Source organism: Lissotriton vulgaris, chromosome 11 (assembly GCF_964263255.1).
Source record: "Lissotriton vulgaris chromosome 11, aLisVul1.2, whole genome shotgun sequence".
Taxonomy (NCBI): Eukaryota; Metazoa; Chordata; class Amphibia; order Caudata; family Salamandridae; genus Lissotriton; species Lissotriton vulgaris.
Window position 1 is genome coordinate 1040081690 of NC_141699.1, and position 19247 is coordinate 1040100936.

The 19247-nt window shown below is 51.4% G+C and overlaps 1 protein-coding gene across 2 annotated transcripts in view; it reads left to right on the top strand.

The window, feature by feature from the left end:
• GNB4 (G protein subunit beta 4) overlaps positions 1-19247 on the top strand; it is a 699556-nt gene that overhangs the window by 604325 nt on the left and 75984 nt on the right. For both annotated transcript variants that reach the window (XM_086944371.1, XM_086944370.1), the window contains one exon: positions 5264-5465. In XM_086944371.1, the coding sequence (XP_086800497.1) occupies positions 5264-5465 (202 nt within the window). The remainder of the gene's footprint in view (positions 1-5263; positions 5466-19247) is intronic.

Sequence of the window (19247 nt, forward strand, 5' to 3'; positions counted from 1 at the left end):
GCTCCGCGTGCAGAGCCTGAAGAGCCACCTCAGAGTTTTCCTCCCTTCCCGGGACCCGGAGAGACTCCTGCCCAGCTTTGTAAGTTCTACAAGGCGATGCACGCCATCTCTGGGCAGCCCGAACCCACCAGCGTGCCTTCGGGCCCCACGGACTTGGTTGGGGGCCCAGGCCTTCTCCGCTGGCGACTCTGGCACCGCAGGCCCCCCTTGGATCGAGGCCTGGATCCGGATTAGCGGCCGTTGACCTTATTACACCTCCACAGGCGCCGCTTCCTTCGGCACCGCTCCCCCATTCGACCCCGGTCGGTCCACGGGCCGACGTTGACCCCTGCCTCCATCCTGATGTGGACACGGAGCCGGACCAACGTCGCCCGATGCTGGATCGGGCACCTAGTGGGGTTTTTGTGCCCCTATTCACTCCTGGGGACCCTTTTAGGCCAGATTGCCACCCAGAGGAAGAGTTGAAGGACTGGGAGGGGTCAGGTGACCGACCAATTGGAGTATGACCCGGACTAGAGAAAGGACCTGGGGATGCCAGTGGTCTTGATAAATCTCCTGACCGTGGCATGTTGTCTCCTCCTACTGTGGCTACGAAGGAGGGAGCCTCATATGCAGTGGTGTTGCCTAGGCCGGCAGATGCTCTCAAACTCGAGCTTCCTACCGTGGCAGTCAGGTCCAACCTCCTGACAAAGGTGCTTCAACCGCAAGGGAGCTTTTCGGAGCCCCCGCTTCCGTTTAATGAGGCCCTCACTGACATCCTTTTTGGCACTTGGACCAGGCACAACACAGGTGCTCCTGTGGATAGGATGATCGCCTGACGCCACTGCCCGGCCCCGGGCCACCCCACTTTCCTCTCCCAACACCCAACCCCTGAGAGCTTGGTGGTCCGAACCTCTGCTTCCAAGGGTGCATTCCCTAACCCTTCACCAGACAGGGAATCCAAGAAGCTGGATCATCTTGGAAAGATTTTTTTCTTCCGCCAGCTTGGGACTACGGTCGGTAAACACTGCATGTCCATTGGGCCGTTATTCCCACTCTGTGTGGGACACGTTGCGCAAGTGCTACCTCAGTGCCCGGAGGTGGCCCGGACACTACTCTCCCAGTCTGTTGCCGCCGGGAGGGACGCAGGCAAGTTTTCCATACGTTGTGGGCTGGATCCCGCTGACTCTCTAGTCTGGACGGTTTCCACATTGGTAGCCCTTTGGCGCTACGCCTGGATGAGATCGACTTGCTTTTCGGGGGATGTCCAGAATACTCTCATTGACATGCCTTTTGATGGCCGTCACCTTTTTGGCGACAAAGCGGACACCGCTCTAGAGCTTTTCAAAGACTCACAGGCTACGGCCAAGTCCTTGGGCCTCTCAAGCCACCCTGCGCAGTCTGCTTTTTGCTCCTTTCGTGGGTACGGAATGGGTGCCCTCCTACATCCCTGCCAGAGCCACAGTCCGGAGCAAGTTCCCCAACCTTCGGGCTGCCGAGGACATCGTGGTTCAGGGGGCCAGCCAGAGGGCCAGTCCACAAACCACCCCCACCCCCCTCTGCAGCAGCCTCCAAACCTTCCTAGTCCAACATTTCAGGCCCATCAAACGCCAGTGCAGGGCAGCATCCGCCATCATCTTCCCCACTGGTGCACCATCACGTCGGATTGGTGGGTTATGCAGATAGTCCGAAGGGGTTACTTCCTCCCTTTTGAGACTACTCCTCCAGCTGTGCAACCTCAGTACCATTGTATGTCGGAGGATCATTTGGACCTCCAACAGGAAGTTACAGCTCTTGTGACCAAGGGAGCCATTGAGCTCGTTCCTGCCCCAGCCGTGCTCTCCCCAGGCTGTCGTCTCCCACCTCCAGAATACGGCCGACCCCCTGCATTCGCTGAGGTTCTCCATCAACGTGCTGAAGTCACACCTGATCCTCTCTCAGAAGCTCCTCTTCATTGGAGCGGTTGTGGACACTGCACGGTTTTGGTTTTATCCTCCCTAACAGCGAGACTGAGATATTCAGACTAGGATTCCGATCTTTCAGCCTGTATCCCGTGTTTCGATCAGAATGACCCTGAGGCTGCTGGGCCTCATGGCCTCCCGCATCCTGCTGGTCGATAATGCCAGGTGGCACATGCGTGCTCTGCAGTGGGACCTGAAGTTTCAGTGGGCGCCGCATCAGGGGAATCTGTCCGATTGCGTCCAGATCTCAGAGGGCACTGCACGACAATTGCAGTTGTGGCTCACCAACCAGGATCGGGTCAACGGCATATCCCTCTCCCTACCTCAACCAGACCACACAGTGGTGACGGACGCATCCCTTCTGGTATGGGACGGCCACATGGGAGAGGCGGAGATCAGAGGCCTTTGGTCTCCGGCGGAGTCGGAGCTCCACATCAACCTTCCGGGCGATTCGTCTTGCACTCAAAGTATTCCTTCCCTCTGTCCGAGGAAGAGTAGTGCAGGTGTTCACGGACAACACCACTGCCCTGTGATACTGCAACTAACAAGGCGAAGTGGGGTCGTGGACCCTATGTCAGGAGGCCTTCACCTCTGGACATGGTTGGAACATCAGGGCATATCCCTGGTCATTTAATTCAAGGCAGGTTCACTGAACGCAAGGGCGGACGAACTCAGCTGCAGGTGTATGATGGATCATGAATGGCGTCTTCACTTGTAGTTGGTGCAAGGTCTCTTTCAGCAGTGAGGAGTAACCTGGTTAGAGCTATTTGTCACCGAAGAGAATGCGCAATGTCAGCAATTCTGCGCGTTGGAATTTCCAAGGCGGCACTTGCTAGTTGACGCTTTTTGCCGCGAGTGGAGTTTCGGTCTGTTGTACGCCTTTCCGCCTATACCACTTCTGCCCAGAGTGCTGAAGAAGCTCAATTGCACCTGGACCCAACTCATTCTTGTGGCTCCAGATTGGGCACAAAGAGTCTGGTATGCCGAGGTACTCAACATGGCCATCGATCCTTCGATCAGACAGCCTCTTCGGGAGGATCTTCTGTCGCAGCAGCAGGGGACGGTGCTCCACCTGAACCTGTCCAACCTCCACCTCCTTGCGTGGCGATTGAGCAGCAGCAGTTGACGTCATTTGACCTTCCTCCAGAAGTCTGGAATGTTATCTTGGCAGCCAGGCGTCCCTCCACTAAAACGGTATACGCCTGCCAATGGAACAAATTTGTGGCATGGTGCACCGCAAAGGCTGTGGATCCCCCTTCTGCTCCTCTTTGAGGTTCTCTTGTTCCTCCTTTCTTTGGCCCCGCAGGGCTCTACTCTGGGCACTATCAAGGGCTATCTTTCAGCCATTTCTGCCTTTCTAAGGCTTCCTGAGCGGCCTTCTCTAAGTCCCCGGTTGTAAATCGTTTTTTAAAAGGCATAACTCATGTCTTACCTTCGTTATGCCTGAGTAGGACTTGAATCTGTTCTTGACCTCTTTGATGTGTGCTCCCTTTGAGCCGCTTTAGAGCTGTCCTCTAAGACCTTTCACTCTTAAAACTACATTCCTGGTAGCCATCACATCTGCCGGAAGAGTGAGTGAGCTCCAGGCTCTTTCATCCAAGACTCCTTTTCTGGCTGTACATACCGACAAAGTTGTCCTGCAAACTCGTCCATCCTTTCTTCCCAAAGTGGTCACCTCCTTTAACATCGACCAAACCATCACTTTGTCCACCTTCTTTCCGCCTCTGCATCCTTCTAAAGAGGAAGAAAGGCTCCACCGTCTGACCCAAAACGTGCGCTTTCCTTCTGTCTGGATCGCACAAAACAGTTCCCTGGTGGATGTCCAACTCTTTGTTGGCTACGTGGGCACAAAGAAAGGTTGGGCCGTACACAAGCAAACCATCTCTAGATGAATCGTTTTGTGTATTAAAGCCTGCTATTTTTTAGCTACAAAGGTACATCCAGTGGGGCTATGCACCCATTCCACCAGGGCGACGGCAGCCACTACTGCTTTGCGTCGGGGAGTTCCTCTGAATGACATCTGTCAGGCAGCTATGTGGGCATTGCTGCACACGGACACCAAACACTCCTGCCTGGACAGCCAAGTCCGGAGGGACGGCTTCTTTGGCCGTTCTGTTCTCCAGGAATTTCTGGTGTGATCTTGGTTTGCAGACCCACCTCCGGGGTTGATATTGCTGGGGTATTTATTCTAAGGTAAGGAATCTATAACTAACTGTTTCTTTCAGATGAACAAGATACTTACCTTTGGTAAGTATCTATCTGTAAGAAACATAAGTTAGTTATAGATTCCTTACCACCCCACCCATCCTTCCTGTTCTGCAAACTGATTTCTAGGGTGAAGGACATCCTATCAGGGCCTTAGTTTTGTGCACCAGTGGTCGGTGTCTTGCATGGCTCTGCGTTTCTGGTGCTTAAAGTCGTGTACAGAACTGACGTCCGCGCACGAGGGCAGCGTCTAAGTAGCTTCCACGACGTCATCCCGGCAACCACAACACCAACGACGGATGCAGAGCCAACCGACACCACCTTTCGACGCGCAGTTACTGCTGACGAAAAACTTGCCGGATCCATTCTGACTCCTGGGAATAATTCTAAGGTAAGGAATCTATAACTAATGTATGTTTCTTACAGATATATCTTTACCGAAGGTAAGTAAATTGTTCATCTCGTCATCAGAAAAAACATTTGGCGGTCGCACTTCTCCCTTGATGCACTTCTAAGATTGTCACCAGAGTCTGCGTCCAAGATCTTTGGGGTGCCCACACGTCTCGCGCTCATTCCCTTCCATACTGACTATGGAGAAAAAAGAGACGTAGAGGGTGATGGAATGGACGCCCTTCAGGAAATGCCCTCAGTGCCACACCAGATATCATTGGGCTGACACGCATGTCTGTAATATGTGTCTCCCTGCAGTACACTGAGGAAACTGTGGATATCTTCGCCGAACCTAACCCAGTTGACATCGTAAAATAGGACGACACAGGTTCTGCAGGCATTCCCGTCTGCCAGCCCATCACAGAAATGATCGGCTCCGACTCCTCGGAGGCCAAAAACAAATGAAGGGTCAAAGGACGAAAGTGCTCAGTCCACCTTCCTCAGCGCCGTTCTGCATGTTACCAGTTCCAGTCCCAATTCCCTGATAAGAGGAGATGGATGCCCCTCTTTATCCATTTCCCACTGACGACCCCTGGGTAGATTGGCGCAGAGTCCCCATAAGTGTCAGTAGTAAAAAAAAGTAATAATAGATTACACATCGCCCATTTTAATATATACTTTCTTTTTGATGATTATGTCATTTGATAATGTAATTTTCTGATTTCCAGTGCACTGTGGGACATTGAAACTGGCCAGCAGACTACTACCTTCACAGGGCAAACTGGTGATGTGATGAGCCTTTCCCTTAGTCCAGACATGAGGACATTTGTTTCTGGTGCCTGTGATGCTTCATCTAAGCTTTGGGATATTCGAGATGGGATGTGTCGACAGACATTCACAGGACATCTATCTGATATAAATGCAGTTTGTGTAAGTTACATTTTATATTGGTTTAATTTACCTCTAAGTATGAAGAGCCTATTGCATTCATGAGAGCTACTTAAAGAATGTGGTGTTTCAGCCCTTGCTGTTCTCAAGCTATATTGCCTCCTTTAGTCAGCTCCTCTGTCTGCAGAACAGATGTAAACGCCCTGTTTAGCCCTTTAATTTAGTTTATTATCTTGAATTGAAATCTTCATATGAAATTTTTGTGAAATCTATGTAAGCAACATTAACATAATCTCTTGGAAACTTTAACAAGCATTTACAATGCAACGGTCTCGCCTTTGCAACAGTTAGAGCTATTGGCATTGTAAATGACAACATTTTTTTTTTAAAACAGATAACTGAATGGCATTGTCATTTACAATGCCAATAGCTTAATCTCTCGCAAATGCGACACCTATTGCATTTGCACCTTCACACACACACACACACACACACACACACACACACACACACACACACACACACACACACACACACACACACAGCCACACACAGAGACACACACACAGAGCCACACACTCACACAGAGCTACACACAACCCAGGGGGCAGAGGAAAGAAAAGCGAGCACAACCAGGGAATAGACGCAAGAAAAAAACAAGCACAACCAGAAAATGCAAGTCCTATTGCATTTGCACCCACACACATACACACATACACACACACACACACACACAGAGCCACACACACAGAGCCACACATACAGAGCCACACACATACAGAGCCACACACATACAGAGCCACACAGAACAACACATACACACACAGAGTTACTTGTTTCAATTATGAAAGCATAAATTACTGGCACTATTAGAAAAGGTTTCACCCTTGCAGGGGCGTAGCATCCATCTGTGCAGTCGCACCGGGAGACAGAGGCCTGAAGGTTAGCGGCCTCTTGGTGCACCCAGGCCCACCAGTTATGCCCAGTTTTACAGGCTGGACTTGTTGCTAGAGCTGCATGTGTTTTGTAAGCTCACACATTGGCTACAAAGAGGTGCACGGAGGCTGGGATTGTACCGGAAGATAATCTGCTCAGACTCTCAGAGCGTTAGTGGCGCAGCCTGGAAGCAGTTCTACGGAGCAGCCCTGTATTTAGACTTTCTCCTTCATTCATTCATTCAATCATTCTTGATATGCTGGAGCATTTCATGTGTAAAGGGCGGCTTCAAAGCGCTTCCGTCATGGAAGCTCACTAGTCCAGATCTAGTGCACCACAACCCCACCCTCAGCTATTAGCCGTCCCCTAGTGCACTGAAAGGCCCCATGAATCTCAATAATGCCATGCAGTGCGCATCGTCTGCGTGCAGGGAGTGGGCCACTGTACATCAGCGCTAAGAAGCAGAGTCAATGCGCCTTGCTCTCAACAGGTAATGTACTAGAAGCGTCACCTGCAATCAACCCCAACTGGAACGTGCTGTATGCGTCTTCTCAGCACAGGGAAGTATCACAACCTAACACAGTGCATTCAGACACAGTGAGTGTAGTGGAATGCTGCTAGGCACCTCCAGTGCACCTCGAACATGACATGCAGAATACTACCTCACCGAAGGGGGGAAAAACACAATTTAACTCCATTCATGCAGACACTGAGTGTAGTGGAAGGCTCCTAGGCGCCTCCAGTGCACCACATCCAGACATACAAACACCGTGATTGTAGTGGAATGCTGCTAGGCGCTACCAATGCACCTCAGCCAGGCATGCAGACACAGTGAGTGTAGACTCGTGTTCGAGGCATGTGGGCTGCTGAATTCATATCTGTGCATAGATCGCCACCTAGTGTTGGGTCCGGATGATTGCACATTGTTGTCCTGGAAGAGTCTTCGAAGTATCACGAGATAGGTGGCTCCTCCCCTGGACTACAGTGCGCATGGGCATCGCCTCCATCCCCAGATTGTTTTTTTCCGCCATTGGGTTCGGATGTGTTTCGGTTCCCTCTGTCGGAACCGACAGTTGTTTAACTTCTACTCGAGACCAAAAGGTCTTTAGGCTGGGCGTCGGTATAGTTGCGTACGGGTTTTCTTTCTGACTCTCAGCTCCGATCTCTTGCTGCCCTTCCACGTGCCTTCGGCGCGGACGGGCCTACACTGCACCTCTAGCTATGGAGCGGACTCCATTTAAAAAGTGTCCGCTGTGTCACTCCAAATACTCACACCTCGACGTGCACCCTGTGTGCAATACCTGCTTGTCACCGGATCACCGCGAGGACACCTGCATGGCGTGTTCGAAATTCCGGAGCAAGAAGACCTTGAAGATTCGCCGGGCCAATCGGCTCCAAGCTCAACTATCGGCTGCGGCGCCCCCTCCAGAAGACATTTTCCAGGAATCTGTCGAGGTAGAAGACGACGCACGAGACTCGGACTCTGGTCCCGCGTGCGACGAGGAGACCTACGACGCGGGTGAGGAGGACTTTGACGAAGTCTCCGACGAGGTAGGGGACGACGATCAGGCTTGTGCCCCGATGGGGGATAGCTCGGAGGAGGAGCATCCCCGACCAGACTCAGGGGTTATACCCCTTCATACGGCCCAGGTCGAGGGATCGCCTTCGGGCCTTACCCAAGATCTAACTATGAGTCCTACGTCCCCGCCTCCGGGCCCGGTCACGGACATTTCAGAACCATCACTTCAGTTTATACAACAGAAAGTGAAGCCAACTGGTCACGCACCATCGGATCCGAAACCGAAACCAAAAGTGGCGCAGGTGATGAAGGTTCTGGAGGCGTCAACTACAAAAACATCCAAAATGGCCGACCAGAAGCGTCGCGCCAAAATGGCCGACCCGAAGGCCTCTGGGTCGGCGCCGAAGGCGAAGTCCTCCGATGCGGCCGCGTCGGCGCCGAAAGGGGTCGTGGACCCGAAGACGGCTCCGAAGAAGCGTCAGGGCGACGACGCCAATAGGCATGGGCCGCCGGCACCGAAGAAGGTGCCCTCTGACATTGTGGATCTCGAGGATGAGGAATCGCTCAAGCCGGTCAAGCCCTCTCCAGCCTTCACAAAGAAGGTGACGGAATCCTTGCAGCGGATTCGAAAAGCCGGTGTGAATCCCGCTCAGGACACTGTAGCGCCTAAGCCTACTGCGGGCCACACGCCTATCCGTTTCACTCTCCCACCCAAGTCGGCGCCGAAGGCCTTCGCGCCGAAGCTGGGCGGATCCGCTAAGGAACCATCGACGCCAAAAGCTGCCTCAGCGGTGCCAAAACCTCGACTCCAGCCACTTGCAGTCGAGGAACGTCGTGAGGTATTCATCGACGCCAACACCGGAAAACTGTCGCTCCTCAACAGGAAGATCACAACAGAGCCGGCGCTGGAACCCTTTAAGATCCCTCTTAAAAACAAGAAGGACTCTGCGGGATCTTCGGCTATGGTGGAACATGTGTCCCCCCAGGCCCGAGGGCACTCTCCGACGCATTCAGTCGCAGTCGATGCGGACGAGGAGGATGCCGAGTACAACTATCCGGCGTACTCGGATCCGGAGGAGGAGCCTGTGCCCTGGACAACCGGAGCCGACACCGAGGACCCGCAGTCGGGTCAGGACACTCAGCTTTTCGCCGCCAAGACGTCCCCTACAGAAGACTCGGCGGCCTTCAATGCGCTGATAGAGAGAGCTGCGGCCAACCACGACGTCGAACTACACTCAGACCCCGTGGATGTGGACTTCCTGTTTGACACCTTCTCGGTGGCTGAAAAGTCGGTCAAAACGCTGCCGATGCTTAAGGGGGTGCTTAAACATGCCGCAGATGTTTTCAAGGAACCCACACGGGCGCGTGTGGTCAACCCTCGAATCGACAGGAAATATAGGGCCGCTCCCACAGATCCGACATATATCAAGGGACACTTGCCATTGGACTCCTTGGTTGTTTCCAACGCTCGGAAGAGGGCAAACTCTCAAACGACTGGTGACGCTCCTCCCCCAGATAAGGAGTCGAAAATCTTTGAAGCCTCAGGCAAACGGATCGCTGCACAGGCAGCTAACATCTGGAAGATATCTAACACCCAAGCCCTGCTTGCACGTTATGATAGGGCCCATTATGACACACTTGAGGCCATCCTACAACACTTGCCTGACCAATACAAAGAGGCAGGGGAGATGCTTATTCAGGAGGGTAAACTCATTACTAACGCATCCATCAAATGTGCACTGGATGTGGCAGACACGGCCTCCAGAGCTATCAATACAAGCGTGTTACTTAGACGCCATGCCTGGCTTAGGATTTCGGGGTTCAAACCCGACATCCAGACGACTATACTAAATCAAACCGTAAATCCTGACCATCTGTTTGGCCCTGAGGTGGATGCCTCCCTGGAAAAAATGAAAAAAGACACAGAAACTGCCAAGTCAATGGGGGCTTTACAAAGTCAGCAGTTTCGAAGTGGCTCCTTTCGCCGCTCAAATTCAAAAGGCACCTCAAGAGGACAGGCATCCCAATCCACACAATATTACAAGGGTAACACCCAAGCCTCGTATAACAACAAGGGCAGAGGTGGTTACAGAGGCAATAATGTCAAGGGCAGGGGACGTGGAAACAATGGCTCCAGGTCCACCACCACCACCAAGCAGTGACGTCTTGTCACTGCCCCCCGACCACACAACACCAGTCGGGGGGAGACTCCAGCAGTTCCTGCCAGCGTGGGAGTCCATCACCACGGACAGGTGGGTGAGGTCTCTTATCCAGTACGGGTACTGTCTGGAGCTTACGTCCATTCCACCGGACATACCGCCAAGAAGCCGTCCTATGTCCGGCGAGCACTTGACCTTGTTGCAGCAAGAAAGTCTAGTTATGCTGCAAAAAGGGGCAATAGAGCTCGTTCCATTGCAAGAACGGGGAACAGGGGTTTACTCCCTGTATTTTCTCATCCCCAAAAAGGACGGGTCCCTCAGACCGATCCTGGACCTCAGGCCCCTGAACTGGTACATCCTCTCGGAGCACTTCCATATGCTCACGTTACAGCAGGTGCTTCCCCTGCTTCAACAGGGGGACTTCCTGGCTACGCTGGATCTGAAGGATGCCTATTTTCATATCCCCCTGCATCCTTCACAGAGGAAGTATCTCAGATTCACAATCTTAAACCAGCATTACCAGTTCAAGGTTCTGCCGTTCGGGGTCACCACAGCACCGAGGGTGTTTACAAAGTGCCTGGCGACCGTGGCGGCTCATCTCCGTCGCCAGCACGTCCACGTCTTTCCCTACCTGGACGACTGGCTCATTCAGGCAAGGACAGAACAGCAGTGCGTCGACCACGTGTCACGCACCATTCATCTCCTGCACGATCTGGGATTCTCTCTGAACTACCCAAAGTCCCATCTCCAGCCCGCCCACGTGCGACAGTATCTGGGCGAGACAATCAACACTCTGGCAGCCACTGCGCAGCCAAATTCAGTGAGAATCGCCAGTATCCAGGCGCTGATCCAACGATTCAGACCCCAACACTCGCTTCCAGCGAGGGTGTTTATGCAGTTGATAGGCATGATGGCCTCCTGCATCTCCATTGTCCCGCACGCGAGACTACATATGCGTCCGCTTCAGGAGTGCCTGGCACGTCAGTGGACTCAGGCTCATGGGCAACTGACAGACCTAGTGTTGGTGAGCGGTCGGGCTTACAACTCTCTGCATTGGTGGAATCCACAAAACCTTTGCAAGGGCCGACCATTCCAAGAGCCTGTCCCACAGATTATCCTGACGACGGACGCCTCTCTCCAGGGATGGGGAGCGCATGTACTCCATTACACTGTGCAGGGACTATGGACACTACAGCAACGGAAGATGCACATCAATGTGTTGGAGTTGATGGCAATCTTCATGGTCTTGAAGGCGTTCAAAGTACATCTGTGCAACAAAGTCGTGTTGATCCGGACGGACAACATGACAGCCATGTACTACATTCAGAAGCAGGGAGGCACACACTCTCCACAGCTGTCTCATCTGGCTCAGAGCATGTGGAAGTGGGCCATTCAGAGGAACATCTTCCTCATGGCGGAGCATCTCCCGGGCAAGGACAATCAAATGGCGGACCTGCTCAGCAGGCACAGCCATCAGATGCACGAGTGGGAGATACATCCATCAGTACTCCAACCGTACTTCCAAAGGTGGGGTCATCCAGAGATAGACCTATTCGCCACAAAGGAGAACGCAAAATGCCAAAGCTTCGCCGCCAGGTTCCCACACCCGCAATCACAGGGCAATGCGATGTGGATGAACTGGTCAGGCAGATTTGCGTACGCTTTTCCCCCAGCACCTCTGATACCGCTGGTGGCACGCAAGCTCAGGCAGCACTCAATGATGCTCATCCTGGTTGCTCCAACGTGGGCTCGCCAACCATGGTACACCACGTTTCTGGAACTTTCCGTGGTACCGCATCAAAGGCTTCATCTCACTCCCAGCCTTCTGACGCAGAGCCATGGCGACATTCAGCACCCAGATCCGCAACAGCTCAACCTGGCGATCTGGCTCCTGAAGTCCTAGAGTTTGGCTACCTCAATCTTCCTCCCGATTGTATGGACATCATTCGGGAAGCAAGGAAGCCCACTACTAGAGCTTGCTATGCGGCTAAATGGAAGAGGTTTGTCATCCACTGTGCTCAGCACAATATTGACCCGCTAGATGCTTCCATTCAAAACATCATCTGTTACCTTTTTCACCTGTATCGATGCAATCTGGCGTACTCTTCCATCCGCATTCACCTATCTGCTATTGCAGCATACCTCCAAAATAGGCAGCACCTGTCACTCTTTAAGGTTCCTGCTATCAAAGCCTTTCTGGAAGGACTCAAAAGGGTCATTCCGCCAAGGACCCCACCAGCTCCAGAATGGAACCTCAACGTGGTTCTTACGAGGCTGATGGGTCCTCCCTTTGAGCCACTGCACTCTTGTGAGCTTCAGTTTCTAACTTGGAAGGTTGCGTTCTTAGTAGCCATTACATCGCTACGGAGGGTTAGCGAACTGCAGGCGCTCACCATCCAAGAACCTTTCTTCCAAGTGCATGCTAACAGGGTGGTGCTCCGCACTAACCCTAAATTCCTACCCAAAGTGGTATCACAATTCCACATAAATCAAACAATTGAATTGCCGGTGTTTTTCCAAAACCCAGAGACGCTGGCGGAGCGCATGCTCCACACCCTTGATGTGAAAAGGGCTTTAATGTACTATGTAGACAGGACAAAAGATTTCCGCAAAACCAAACAACTTTTTGTTGCTTTTGCCACACACCACAAGGGAAACGCTATCTCCAAAGCAGGGATTGCTAGATGGATAGTAAAGTGCATTCAGATCTGTTACGCTAAAGCTAAGCGCACTCTCACTATCCCACCGAGGGCCCACTCCACCAGGAAGTTAGGGGCCTCTATGGCTTTCCTAGGTAACATTCCCTTAGAAGATATCTGTAGAGCAGCCACATGGTCTACCACACACACTTTCACTAAGCACTACTGTGTAGACGTGCATTCCAAACAGCAGGCAGCTGTTGGTCAGGCTGTTCTAAAAACGCTTTTTCAGACTTCTGCAGCTGGCACGGGCGGCCGCCGTTAATGGAGGGACTGCTATGTATTCTATGCACAGATATGAATTCAGCAGCCCACATGCCTCGAACTGCAAATGCTACTTACCAGTATGCATCTGTTCTTGGCATGTAGGGCTGCTGACATTCATATCGCCCACCCTCCTCCCCGGCGCCTGTAGCAGCTGCAGTATTCATTCATATATACACATATGCTCATAGCATGGTCATCATTCACATTCTTCACTCCATCTCTGCCAATGGCTAAAAACAATCTGGGGATGGAGGCGATGCCCATGCGCACTGTAGTCCAGGGGAGGAGCCACCTATCTCGTGATACTTCGAAGACTCTTCCAGGACAACAATGTGCAATCATCCGGACCCAACACTAGGTGGCGATCTATGCACAGATATGAATGTCAGCAGCCCTACATGCCAAGAACAGATGCATACTGGTAAGTAGCATTTGCATTAAATGCCTCTTCATTAATTATTCTCTTCAGACAGCACGTGTGGAACAGCGAGTTACCATACCTCGTTGCACACTCCTCCGTCTGGGAGCTCAGTCACTGAGTACCCTGCACACTCCTCCGCCCTGGGATCTCAGTCACTGAGTACCCTGCACACTCCTCCGCCCTGGAAGCTAAGTCACTGAGTACCCTGCCAGGCCTCGTTGCACTCACCGGCTCAGCCCTGCCTAGTGCCTCCGCCGCCAGCACTCTGCTCCTGTTGAGGTCGGCGGAGTCCACTTTGATGAGCCGATGCTTGGGGGACATGAACCTCCGCTCGGGCCCAGGCTCCTGGAGGGGCACTCGTGGCTCTCCGGGGCCCCCTCCTCACGGAGTCCTCATAGGGGTCCTCAAAGTCCAAGCTCTTCTGGGCCCGGTAGGCCCTCAGGATCTCACTCTCCGTGTAGTCGGGCTTGGGGGGCTGCGGGGGAGACCTCCTGCTCCCCAGACTCAAGTAGTCCCTCAGCCACTTGGCCACGTGCTCCATCCTCGCGGTGCAAAGGTTACCGGGTTCAGAGAGAAAGAGGGGCGCAATATAAGGGGGGGCAGTGGGGTGGGCACTCCAATCTTTTCACAGGGCAAGGCCAAGAGTCACTCACAAGAGAGTGACTGACCCTTCCCCCCCCCCCCCCCCCCCATCCATCCCTGCGACTTCCCAACCTCCAGTTTCCAAAAACATGTATACCACGGCCATTCTCCCACGCGCCCAAAAGCGGTCCAGTTCAAACGCAGCACTGCATTCGAAGTGCACAGCTACAGCTTGCAGAGCAAAACATGCACCTGTTGTTGTGCAATGTTATACTCCTATGTACACAATGCCATTGGCTTCATGGAATTGTATTTACTGGTCGTCCGGATGCGCCTTAAAACCGGTCCTTGAGGGCGCTTTACAAACATAAAAGGTACAACTCCTTATGGCTGAAGCCAGCGGCTTTCTTTGTGAAAACAACACTCTGGCTGAGTAAAGTTTCTCACAGTGAAGGCAGAAAGTGGCAAACTTGGAACAAATCGTCCAGTTTAGGAGGCCCGGGAAACTCAATCAGTCGACAGCAGGTTTAATCCGGCCCCACTGGGACGTGCGGGGTTTATTCAGAAGGTTCACGCCCGTGCCCAGCTGGCCTTTGCACCGGTGACCCTGGGCAATTCTCCCCGTGTCACAAGAACTCCAAATCTAATTTCAGTGCCAGCATGGGGGGCTTTCAGCGAGCGCCCAGCTCCGGAAGTCCAACAGAGAGTGTCCGCCACCCCTCCGGCAAGGAGAATGGATCTGCAAATAAATCACCAGGCGAAGAAACAATGCGGGAGCGCAGTGGGTTACTGCGCCTGCTGCGGAGGTGCTGATGCAACCGCAGATTGGAATCCGATCCAACTTTTCATTCTGCGGCGGCCCACAAAGCGCTAAAGGCACTCTCGCCGCCTTGAGGTACCGTCCTGTTGGCGGTATATAAATTGTTTAAAAGTAGCTGGTCGTCTGTCTCAGGATCTGTTTCCGACCTGGAAGTTGTGTAAAGTGCCGCGGGCTGTGGTTTCTCGGCTCTTTCTTGCTCAGAGGATGGAAGGAGGCGGTGGCGCTGAAGATGCCCCCGCCCCCTGGAGTCCTCAGGTAGCCAGCTGCAGGAGAGATAAGTCACGGAGCGGCGTCCGCTCAGCGCACAAAGGCAGGGGATGAAGGCTGTCCCCCGGGGGCCCCGGCTGGAGGGAGGGAGGGTCAGTCGCTGCTGAGGGGGTGCAGTAGCAGCTCTGGGGGGTCGGGGCAGAGCAGCATCCCTCCCGGCCAAGCTCCGGAGACAGCAGCTTCTCTTGGACCAGCGGCTGCGAATGGATGGATGGGCAGAGGGGAGGGGAAGATGAAAGAGGCCGGGCATGGGCGGGGGGAAGGCAGGCAAGACACAGAGCACACAATGAGAGAGGGGAGTCGCTGGGGGCGAGAGAGCTGAGAAGAGGAGAAACCTCGGAAGAAGTGTGAGGGGGGGGTAAAATTGGGGTGGCTGTGAGGAAGGAGGACAGCACAAAGAAATGTAGAATTAAAAAAAAAAACAAGGTAGCAAAAGGTACATTACAGGAGGAATAGACTGGGACCTCGGCGAGAGGGAGGGTGTGGGGGGGGCGGTACTTAAAAAAAGAGACAAACGCCCACGGATCGCATCAAGCCGGGGAAAAGAAAGCCCCGTACTGCTAAACAAAAGATTTCGCTTGCGCGAACACTGCTGCGCAGTGGACGCCAGGCGAAACCTAAAAAATGTAGGTGATAATTTTATTGTGCTTTGAAACTTTTAAATCTTCAGCTAGAAATATAATAAAACCTAGGTCTTAAAGGCACATGTCCCTCATTTAATGAATGTAAAACTGCAAATCAGAATACCTTACCAGGTAAACATTGTTTGCTAATATTTCAGTTCTCTTCCCTTGCACCATTTGGAGTTTCTCAACTGTCCTTGATGCCTTTTTACTCTGTTTTGCACCTTCAATCTTTCATGGATTTGCTATTTGGCACTTTCTTCCTGTATCTTGAACATTGTTAAAAACTTTTTTAAATATCTTGTGTGCTTTATGAGTAATGCATAGTGTTATCATTAATTGGGAACAAAAGATTTTAACAGGAAGCTCAGATTTCTGTTCCATTTGGGTGTAATTATATTCCCTTGTACTCCATTGAAGAAGGATCTGAAAGCAGCAATGCATACCATGGGCCTATATGGAGTTCTTTTAATTAGAGACCATTTTTGATATGTGTCTGTATACTGTGTTGCTGGCTTACCAGTTAGATCAATGTAGTATATTTCTACCTGTTTTGCTTTGTAGCTTTACTTTGTGATCTTGGTAAGCAGTTTGATGAAAGTGGCTGTATTGAACATGCACAATGAAGTTGCTCAGATTGATATGACGCAAGCAGCATGGTTGTGAGTCTGCACTTTTCAAAACCATAGGGAAACTCAAAGAAGAATGCTAAGCTGGCAGATGGTCAAGAATGGTGAATAAATACCTAAATTGGTTTCTTAACCTCTTAAACAAAGGGTGATTGCCTATATGGCGCCTTTGGATTGCTACACAGCTATTCATTCAAAGTACTTTGAAAGGAATTTACCCTATTTTAAAAGGCTGTATTTGTTTTTTCAGTGTCCATCGTGGTATCAGGTAGCTATTTATATCTGCAGTGCTAATGATTTTCTTCCTGCCTGTGCATTTGCTAGAGCCCTTTATCTAACAATAATATCAGTAGAGGCACAATTAGCTTTGAGACACTACATAATGATGGTAAATAATTGAATGTCATTGACCTTGAAACCCAGCACTTCTGCATCAGTGTCTCTTACCAAGTCACAGTAAATGCACAACCCTAGGGACCAGTCATGTGAGTATCCTTTGTAGGGGCAACACTGAGATTAGCTAAACAATTGAGATGTGACAGTTAAGATGTTGATGCTAACATTAATTGACAACCGTTTCCCCATTTTTGAGTTTCAAAACTATTATGTGATGGAAGAAGATTATTATACTCTGGTTCCCTACATTAGGTGGTAGTATCATAGAACTTAGTTCTTCTTCGATTAAGGTCACATACCGCCTGTAAACTGATGTTACTGGATTACTTGGGCACATTCTCAACCAGGAAATGGATGCTCTGCTGAGAAGTTTTTCCATAACGAATCCACATTGATAGTTCTAAACCGTGAATAGTCAAGCCCATATGTGTCCTAAATTAGCACTTTAGGCAAGGTATACAATCTCTTCAAAACTTTCCGTTCGAGGCATGTGCGTTGTTGATCACATGCTATGCAAAGATTGCCATCTAGTTTTGAGTTCAGATGCTTGCACTTTGTTTTTGTTCGAAGAAGTCTTTCCAGTCACGAGATAGGTGACTCCTCTTTTTGGGGATAGTGCGCATGGGCATCGACTCCATCCTTAGATTGTTTTATTCCGCCATCTGGTTCGGATGTGTATTGCTGCGCTCTGGTTTGGTACCGCTTTAGGACCTCTTCGGCGTGCAATCCACTACCCTCAACGATATTGTGATCGATCGCGGTTCCCCATTCGACGAGCATCGTCTCTCTTCGGAAAACCTTCAATCGGGAAAACTCGTGGCAGTCCGACGGGCCTACCCGGGCCGACCGCACTAGCAGTCGATGGAACGTACTCAAGCCCTGTCCCGGGTGTCGTGCTAACTTTCCACGCACCGACACGCATGAAGAGTGCTGCCTCTGCTTGTCCCCGGAACACGACGACTGGGACGCATGTTGATAGCTTCATTCGAAAAGACTGCGTAACCGTCCGGCTCGATGACACAACATGCAACACCAGAGTGGCTCCGCACCGGACATCTTCGACGAAGAATCCGACACTGAACATCAACCTCAAGGAGCCGAGGAAGAAGAAAAAAGTATGTCTGTGTCTGAAACCGACTCCGTCATGGAAAAAGAGGAGGAGATTACTCCCGGTCAGTGTACAGTGGGGTAAAGATACCCCTCTGCCTCCTCAACATAAGACAAAGGTTTCTGTCCCTCCTCTGTCCTCGGGCCAGGGTCGGGACTGACAGAAAGTTTGTGACGCTCAGGCCCGGCTCCAAAACACAAGGACAAGCTTTTCGGTTAAAGCTGGAGCCTACCCAACACCGGTGCCGAACCAACACCTTCGGCTCCGAAACACAAGTCCAAGTCTTCGACACCGAAAGGTTCTGAACCGAAACCTTCGATGCCCAAAGGCTCGGAGCCGAAACCTTCGACGCCCAAAGGCTCGGAGCTGAAATCTTCTACGCCGAACCCAGCTCATAAAGACAAAGACTCTCCCACTAAAGTTCCTCGGTCCGATGCGCCGCCTTCGGATCCGAAACAGAAAAAACTGGTGATCAATCCTCAAACAGGGCATATTCATGCCACTCTAACAAAGAAACAAAAAATTGACCTATCAGAGGACTACCACATTCCTCACAAGAAAAGTGTGGGCACTAACCCTTTCCTCCTTATATCCCACTTCCTTCTCCCATTGATCCTAACTTGCTCATTTCACCAGCAAATTCACCACCACCTCCACTTTCACCTGACTCACAGGATGAAAGGGATGAAGATGAAGGATCAGGATAGGTTGCAGGACACTGAACCTTGGGACGATTATCAGACAGACCCAATCACATGTAATGACCCTGACTTGTATCCCTCTCGACCCTCCCCACCTGACGACAACATTGGGTATACTGAGCTCCTTAATAGGGCCTCTCAACATCATGGGGTGGAGCTCGATAAAGAGCCTATATAAGAGGATTTGCTCGTTAAAACACTTACTTCTTCCCAAAGAGCTACTCACACCTTGCGCAATGGCATGCTAAAACACACGGATGAGGTATTTAAAGATCCAGGATAATTACGCCTAGAGTGGACAAAAAATACAAACCCGCCCCTACTGACCCTGTTTTCATTAGAGGACCAGCTGCCCTTAGACTCTCTTGTAGTATCCAACGCTCGCAAGAGAGCTAATTCGCAAACCACAGGCGGGGCCCCTCCTCCTGATGAGGAGTCTAAGCTAATTGATGCCTCGGGCCAAAGAGTGACTTCACAGGCAGGAAATCACTGGCACATTGCCAACCCTCAAGCTTTGTTGGCTCGCTATGATAGGGTATTTCCAAAACAAGACCTAGACCGACCAGGCATAGAAAATTCAATATATCGGTGGTGCACCATCAACTGCAAAAACTTTTTGCTTAATACTCCTCTCTTTTAATTGTTGAGGTAGGAGGTACACCTAAAATATGCCATCATATAAAAACAACTGCCCAAA